We start from the raw sequence: 8,994 nt of genomic DNA, 5'->3' as shown, positions 1-8,994 counted from the left end.
CATGATCAGTCCCTGTGTGTAAAATAAAAAGTGGTTAATGTGAACCAAACTCACAGCTAAAAAAAATAAAGAAATCAATCCAATGTTATTTGTTGCCTAGACTTTACTGCAAATTACACTCCAGGTATTGAGAAAAAACCAATCCAGTAATATTGCAGTTAGCCATGACAGCCTTTATAATAGAACACCTATGATCACACACACACCTAGATATTGCACTTGGGAAAATGAAACAAACAGGCATTCTATTTTTGCTCTATTTTAGTGACCACTATAGTAGACATCGATCAAGTGCACAAGACTACATGTGTGCGAAAATAACGTTCACCTGAGTAAAAAAAAAATCATCCCCCCTCACTCACACAAGTGTTACTGTCAAATTCAACCCAACAAAATCAATATATTTGGGCTACATTGCACATTGTTAAATTGTACACTTTCTGCCTACAATGTTCTACAATGTGCCAGCAGAGCATGAGACCATTTGTTGGCATAACTGATCTCTTTCAGGCAGAGTACACCTGGCATACCCCTTTCAGGCAGAGTACACCTGGCATACCCCTTTCAGGCAGAGTACACCTGGCATACCCCTTTCAGGCAGAGTACACCTGGCATACCCCTTTCAGGCAGAGTACACCTGGCATACCCCTTTCAGAGAGTACACCTGGCATACCCCTTTCAGAGAGTACACCTGGCATACCCCTTTTTATCCACCATATTGAAAAAGTGAGAAAGAGGGAACGTGTGTGGTCCTCTGTAGCTCAGCTGGTAGAGCACGGCGCTTGTAACGCCAAGGTAGTGGGTTCGATCCCCGGGACCACCCATACACAAAAATGTATGCACGCATGACTGTAAGTCGCTTTGGATAAAAGCGTCTGCTAAATGGCATATTATTATTATTATTATTACCTCTATAGTGGCATCCAGCTTAAACCAGGCCCGGCTCTATAGTGGCATCCAGCTTAAACCAGGCCCACCTCTATAGTGGCATCCAGCTTAAACCAGGCCCACCTCTATAGTGGCATCCAGCTTAAACCAGGCCCACCTCTATAGTGGCATCCAGCTTAAACCAGGCCCGCCTCTATAGTGGCATCCAGCTTAAACCAGGCCCACCTCTATAGTGGCATCCAGCTTAAACCAGGCCCACCTCTATAGTGGCATCCAGCTTAAACCAGGCCCACCTCTATAGTGGCATCCATCTTAAACCAGGCCCACCTCTATAGTGGCATCCAGCTTAAACCAGGCCCGCCTCTATAGTGGCATCCAGCTTAAACCAGGCCCACCTCTATAGTGGCATCCAGCTTAAAACAGGCCCACCTCTATAGTGGCATCCAGCTTAAACCAGGCCCAGCTCTATAGTGGCATCCAGTTTAAAACAGGCCCACCTCTATAGTGGCATCCAGCTTAAACCAGGCCCGGCTCTATAGTGGCATCCAGCTTAAACCAGGCCCACCTCTATAGTGGCATCCAGCTTAAACCAGGCCCACCTCTATAGTGGCATCCAGCTTAAACCAGGCCCAGCTCTATAGTGGCATCCAGCTTAAACCAGGCCCGGCTCTATAGTGGCATCCAGCTTAAACCAGGCCCACCTCTATAGTGGCATCCAGCTTAAACCAGGCCCACCTCTATAGTGGCATCCAGCTTAAACCAGGCCCAGCTCTATAGTGGCATCCAGCTTAAACCAGGCCCGGCTCTATAGTGGCATCCAGCTTAAACCAGGCCCAGCTCTATAGTGGCATCCAGTTTAAAACAGGCCCGGCTACAGCTACACTTCATCCCTGAATCCACCACTTGTTTACCAAGCAACGCCTCATTTTCACCTAATTCTCTCATTCTGAAAATTAACCACATACTGTAGAGGGAAAACGTTAGCTCACAGATAACTAGCTAACGAAATAACTACTAACTAGTTAACATTTCACACAGATTGCCAGGGTCCAGTATGCAACTAACGCGTTATAACGTGAGGAACGGTAAGGAGTCGTATACCAGTTAATACTATAGCGAATTGGTTGGGTTACTAACATTAGCTCATCTGATGTAACGTTAGCTGTCTTGACTATTAGCCAGCTAATTTTCACACCATAAACTCAATTATTTTGATCAGTTAAGTTCGCTAACGTTGCTCAACATTTCTCTGGCTAGCTAAAGGAGAATTCGATGGAGCTAGCAAGACTCTTAACAACGCTAACAACACTTGTCCCACCACGACACTTTTTCCCTCACCTCAAACTTTCCAAATGCCAGGTTGTTTTTCGGTTCCAGCTCATGAAGTACGCATCATCATCATCCCCCGTTACCGTTCAGGGGGACGCGTTGCTGTAACTGACAAACTGCCTTTCTAGCGCGCGCTGACGCTGTAACTAGGGTGTGGGCTGTCTCTTCAGTCGCGCGCTGACGCTGTAACTAGGGAGTAGGTTGTCTCTTCAGTCACGCGCTGACGCTGTAACTAGGGAGTGGGCTGTCTCTTCAGTCGCGCGCTGACGCTGTAACTAGGGAGTGGGCTGTCTCTTCAGTCACGCGCTGACGCTGTAACTAGGGAGTGGGCTGTCTCTTCAGTCGCGCGCTGACGCTGTAACTAGGGAGTGGGCTGTCTCTTCAGTCACGCGCTGACGCTGTAACTAGGGAGTGGGCTGTCTCTTCAGTCGCGCGCTGACGCTGTAACTAGGGAGTGGGTTGTCTCTTCAGTCGCGCGCTGACGCTGTAACTAGGGAGTGGGTTGTCTCTTCAGTCGCGCGCTGACGCTGTAACTAGGGAGTGGGTTGTCTCTTCAGTCGCGCGCTGACGCTGTAACTAGGGAGTAGGTTGTCTCTTCAGTCACGCGCTGACGCTGTAACTAGGGAGTGGGTTGTCTCTTCAGTCGCGCGCTGACGCTGTAACTAGGGAGTGGGTTGTGTCTTCAGTCGCGCGCTGACGCTGTAACTAGGGAGTGGGCTGTCTCTTCAGTCGCGCGCTGACGCTGTAACTAGGGAGTGGGTTGTGTCTTCAGTCGCGCGCTGACGCTGTAACTAGGGAGTGGGCTGTCTCTTCAGTCACGCGCTGACGCTGTAACTAGGGAGTGGGCTGTCTCTTCAGTCGCGCGCTGACGCTGTAACTAGGGAGTGGGTTGTGTCTTCAGTCGCGCGCTGACGCTGTAACTAGGGAGTGGGTTGTGTCTTCAGTCGCGCGCTGACGCTGTAACTAGGGAGTGGGCTGTCTCTTCAGTCACGAGCTGACGCTGTAACTAGGGAGTGGGCTGTCTCTTCAGTCGCGCGCTGACGCTGTAACTAGGGAGTGGGTTGTGTCTTCAGTCGCGCGCTGACGCTGTAACTAGGGAGTGGGTTGTGTCTTCAGTCGCGCGCTGACGCTGTAACTAGGGAGTGGGCTGTCTCTTCAGTCGCGCGCTGACGCTGTAACTAGGGAGTGGGTTGTCTCTTCAGTCGCGCGCTGACGCTGTAACTAGGGAGTGGGTTGTGTCTTCAGTCGCGCGCTGACGCTGTAACTAGGGAGTGGGCTGTCTCTTCAGTCGCGCGCTGACGCTGTAACTAGGGAGTGGGTTGTCTCTTCAGTCGCGCGCTGACATTGTAACTAGGGAGTAGGTTGTCTCTTCAGTCACGCGCTGACGCTGTAACTAGGGAGTGGGCTGTCTCTTCAGTCGCGCGCTGACGCTGTAACTAGGGAGTGGGTTGTGTCTTCAGTCGCGCGCTGACGCTGTAACTAGGGAGTGGGTTGTGTCTTCAGTCGCGCGCTGACGCTGTAACTAGGGAGTGGGTTGTGTCTTCAGTCGCGCGCTGACGCTGTAACTAGGGAGTAGGTTGTCTCTTCAGTCGCGCGCTGACGCTGTAACTAGGGAGTGGGTTGTGTCTTCAGTCGCGCGCTGACGCTGTAACTAGGGAGTGGGTTGTCTCTTCAGTCGCGCGCTGACGCTGTAACTAGGGAGTAGGTTGTCTCTTCAGTCACGAGCTGCATTCTGTTGCTATGTGAACGATTGGCTGAGCCTTACTTACAGCCAGTACTGCTCCAAACGCGCATCACTTTTTTCCTTCACTCTGCGGTCCAACTCATCCCAAACCATCTCAATTGGGTTGAGGTCGGGGGATTGTGGAGGCCAGGTCATCTGATGCAGCACTCCATCACTCTCCTTCTTGGTCAAATAGCCCTTACACAGCCTGAAGGTGTGTTGGGTCATGATAGTTCCACTAAGCCCAAACCAGATGGGATGGCATATCGCTGCAGAATGCTGCGGTAGCCATGCTGGTTAAGTGTGCCTTGAATTCTAAATAAATCACAGACAGTGTCACCAGCAAAGCACCCCCACACCATCACACTTCCTCCTCCATGCTTCACGGTGGGAACCACACATACGGAGATCATCAGTCCACCTACTCTGCGTCTCACAAAGACATGGCGGTTGGAACCAAAAATATCAAATTTGGACTCATCAAACCAAAGGACAGATTTCAACCGGTCTAATGTCCATAGCACGTGTTTCTTGGCCTAAGCAAGTCTTATTTTTATTGGTGTCCTTTAGTAGTGGTTACTTTGCAGCAATTCAACCATGAAGGCCTGATTCATGCAGTCCCCTCTGAACAGTTGATGTTGAGATGTGTCTCTTACTTGAACTCTGTGATGCATTTATTTGGGCTGCATTTATTTGGGCTGACCTTCATGTCTTAAAGTAATGATGGACTGTCGTTTCTCTTTGCTTATTTCAGCTGTTCTTGCCATAATATGGACTTGGTCTTTTACCAAATAGGGCTATCTTCTGTATACCCCCCCCCCCCCCCCCCCCCCCCCCTCCCCCTACCTTGTCACAACACAACTGATTGGCTCAAACTCATTAAGGAGGAAAGAAATTCCACAAATTAACTTTTAACAAGGCACACCTGTTAATTGCATTTCATGAAGCTTGTTCAGAGAATGCCAAGAGTGTGCAAAGCTGTCATCAAGGCAAAGGGTGGCTACTTTGAAGAATCTCAAATATAAAATACATTTTTGATTTAACACTTTTTTGCTTACTACATGATTGCATATGTGTTATTTCATAGTTTTGATGTCTTCACTATTATTCTACAATGTAGAAAATAGTCCAAATAAAGATAAACCCTGGAATGAGTAGGTGTGTCCAGAATTTTGACTGGTACTGTATGTATATTGCACCTTGTGTATTCTACTATTCTAACAATAACAATTGTTTTGGGAAATTGACCCGCCAGCCTACTAAAGGGGGGTTGTTAGCTAGCTAGCTAGGTAGGTAACATGACTGAACAATGTTGTTTGTTATCAAACCAATAATTAGCGGCCCGGAATTCGCTTAAAACTGCCCGCGACATGGTTTGTGAAATTATTTCAAATGCGCGCGATTTCAGCACTAAAATGAAAAAATGTAGTTGGCTAGAGACATGCCGTTTTCTGTGTTGTAAAGCTGCGAGCATGCCTGTCGCGAAGCTGTGCACAATTTTCCCCTCTCTGGCACTCAGAGACTGCATGACAGCGAAACACGCAAAGCCTCAGACTGGCATGTGCTTTTGGTTCTAACAAGCGATGAAATTATACAATGTATCAAATCAAATCACATTGTATTTGTCACATGCGCCGAATACAACAGGTGTAGACCTTACAGTGAAATGCTGACTTACAAGCCCTTAACCAACAATGCAGTTAAGAAAAATAAGTGTTAAGTAAAAAATAAAAAGCTGTAAAATAACAGTAGTGAGGCTTTATACAGGGGGTACCGGTTAGTTGAGATAATTGAGGTAATATGTACATGTAGGTAGAGTTAAAGTGACTATGCATAGATAATAAACAGAGAGTAGCAGCAGCGTAAAAGAGGGGTTGGTGTGGGACAATGCAAATAGTCCAGGTAGCCATTTGATTAGCTGTTCAGGAGTCTTATGGCTTGGGGGTAGACGCTGTTTAGAAGCCTTTTGGACCTAGACTTGGCGCTCCGGTACCGCTTGCCCTGCGGTAGCAGAGAGAACAGTCTATGACTAGGGTGGCTGGAGTCTTTGACAATTTTTAGGGCCTTCCTCTGACAACGCCTAGTGTATAGGTCTTGGATGGCAGGAAGCTTGGCCCTAGTGATGTACTGGGCTGTACGCACTACCCTCTGTGGTGCCTTGCGGTCGGAGGCCGAGCAGTTGCCATACCAGGCGGTGATGCAACCAGTCAGGATGCTCTCGATGGTGCAGCTGTAGAACTTTTTGAGGATCTGAGGACCCATGCCAAATCTTTTCAGTCTCCTGAGGGGGAATAGGCTTTGTCGTGCCCTCTTCACGACTGTCTTGGTGTGTTTGGACCATGATAGTTTGTTGGTGATGTGGACACCAAGGAACTTGAAGCTCTCAACCTGTTCCACTACAGCCCCGTCGATGAGAATGGGGGCGTGCTCGGTCCTTCTTTTCCTGTAGTCCACAATCATCTCTTTTGTCTTGATCACGTTGAGGGAGAGGTTCTTCTCCTGGCACCACACGGCTAGGTCTCTGACCTCCTCCCTATAGGCTGTCTCATCGTTGTCGGTGATCAGGCCTACCACTGTTGTGTCGTCAGCAAACTTAATGATGGTGTTGGAGTCGTGCCTGGCCATGCAGTCATGGGTGAACAGGGAGTACAGGAGGGGACTGAGCACGCACCCCTGAGGGGCCCCCGTGTTGAGGATCAGTGTGGCAGATGTGTTGTTACCTATCCTTACCACCTGGAGGCGGCCCGTCAGGAAGTCCTGTATCCAGTTGCAGAGGGAGGTGTTTAGTCCCAGGGTCCTTTGCTTAGTGATGAGCTTTGAGGGCACTATGGTGTTGAACGCTGAGCAGTAGTCAATGAATTGCATTCTCACGTTGGTGTTCCTTTTGTCCAGGTGGGAAAGGGCAGTGTGGAGTGCAATTGAGATTGCATCATCTGTGGATCTGTTGGGGCAGTATGCAAATTGGAGTGTGTCTAGGGTTTCTGGGATAATTGTGTTGATGTGAGCCATGACCAGCCTTTCAAAGCACTTCATGGCTACAGATGTGAGTGCTACGGGTCTGTAGTCATATAGGCAGGTTATCTGTTTAAAGGTCTTACTCACATCGGCGACGGAGAGTTTGATCACACAGTCGTCCGGAACAGCTGATGCTCTCATGCATGCTTCAGTGTTGCTTGCCTCGAAGCGAGCCTAGAAGTAATTTAGCTTGTCTGGTAGGCTCGTGTCACTGGGCAGCTCGCAGATGTGCTTCCCTTTGTAGTCTGTAATAGTTTGCAAGCCCTGCCACATCCAACGAGCGTCGGAGCCGGTGTAGTACGATTCAATCTTAGTCCTGTATTGACTCTTTGCCTGTTTGATGGTTCGTCGGAGGGCATAGCGGGATTTATTATAAGCTTCCGGGTTAGAGTCCCGCTCCTTGAAAGCGGCAGCTCTACCCTTTAGCTCAGTGCAGATGTTGCCTGTAATCCATGGCTTCTGGTTGGGGTATGTACGTACGTACAGCCACTGTGGGGATGTGGTGTACTCCTCAATGCTATCTGAAGAATCCCGGAACATGTTCCAGTCTGTGCTAGCAAAACAGTCCTGTAGCTTAGCATCTGCGTCATCTGACCACTTCTTGTCGGGTGTCTGAAGTAAATCCTTCGCGTCCGACTCGTTGAAGAAAAAATCTTTGTCCAGTACGAGGTGAGTAATCGCTGTCCTGATATCCCGAAGCTCTTTTCGGTCATAAGAGACGGTGGCAGAAACATTATGTACAGAATAAGTTACAAATAACGCGAAAAAACACACAATAGCACAATTGGTTAGGAGCCCATAAAACGGCAGCCATCATGTCCGGTGCCATTATGTACATATCAACTTTGGTCGCGCTGCTCCAATCAGATGCCTCATCAGGGACTGCATCTCCGCTCGATATCAAAGCTACATTCTATATTAGATCTTAAAAATAGATGGAGAAATATAGATGAACAGGAAGAGCCGACGGAGAAGCAGGAGTGAGGGCTGGTAGGAGATGTGAGGGCTGGTAGGAGATGTGAGGGCTGGTAGGAGATGTGAGGGCTGGTAGGAGATGTGAGGGCTGGTAGGGGATGTGAGGGCTGGTAGGGGATGTGAGGGCTGGTAGGGGATGTGAGGGCTGGTAGGGGATGTGAGGGCTGGTAGGGGATGTGAGGGTTGGTAGGGGATGTGAGGGTTGGTAGGGGATGTGAGGGTTGGTAGGGGATGTGAGGGCTGGTAGGGGATGTGAGGGGATGTGAGGGCTGGTAGGGGATGTGAGGGCTGGTAGGGGATGTGAGGGCTGGTAGGGGATGTGAGGGCTGGTAGGGGATGTGAGGGCTGGTAGGGGATGTGAGGGCTGGTAGGGGATGTGAGGGGATGTGAGGGCTGGTAGGGGATGTGAGGGCTGGTAGGGGATGTGAGGGCTGGTAGGGGATGTGAGGGCTGGTAGGAGATGTGAGGGCTGGTAGGGGATGTGAGGGCTGATATGCGCATGAAAGTGAAGTTGACATTATTGGACCTAGCGCATACAAGAGAAATACTAGATGCTGTTGCCCGAAAATATAACTGAATTAAACTGTCTTTATAAACATTTTAAACCAGGCAGCAGCGGGGTTTTTAAACCTGTAGAGAAGAAAGGTGGTAGCATCATGTGAAACGGTATTCAAAAATATTTTTTATCATAAGTATTATGACATTTTGGTACCGTGATATTACCATGGTACCGGTATATCATGGGGCACTCCTATATAGGGAATAGGGTGGCATTTTGGATGCAGTCCATAGCATACATAAGCCGAGTGCCAGCCGGTGTCATTGACGTTGATACTCACTTAAATTCTGTAGGATTGTGTTTAATAGCGTCAGTGAAATACTTGACTGCCATTTCCAACTGGCCACAGGCTGCGAACTGGTTTCCTATGACTGGGGAGAAGAGAAAGACTGTTAAAAGCATGCCCCCTTGTGGTTTAAATAAGTACTGGAAATAAACCCACCGAAGTGGAGTGCTTTGATTTGATGTTTTCGATCAGTAAGAGCTCGTCTGTGTCCCAAATGGC

General features: G+C 48.8%; 1 protein-coding gene across 1 annotated transcript in view; it reads right to left on the bottom strand.

Annotated features, from left to right (window-relative positions):
* LOC311121669 (uncharacterized protein) overlaps positions 1–8,994 on the bottom strand; it is a gene marked incomplete at its 3' end in the record, with an annotated part of 30,389 nt that overhangs the window by 4,775 nt on the left and 16,620 nt on the right. Inside the window, exon 10 of the mRNA XM_084196127.1 lies at positions 8,770–8,860. Within this exon, the coding sequence (XP_084052253.1) occupies positions 8,770–8,860 (91 nt within the window). The remainder of the gene's footprint in view (positions 1–8,769; positions 8,861–8,994) is intronic.

The sequence above is a fragment of the Coregonus lavaretus genome (genome assembly GCF_964263955.1).
Source record: "Coregonus lavaretus genome assembly, contig: HAP1_SCAFFOLD_728, whole genome shotgun sequence".
Lineage (NCBI taxonomy): Eukaryota > Metazoa > Chordata > Actinopteri > Salmoniformes > Salmonidae > Coregonus > Coregonus lavaretus.
The sequence above is the reverse complement of the archived record's forward strand: the minus strand, read 5'-3'. Positions and strand labels throughout refer to the sequence as shown.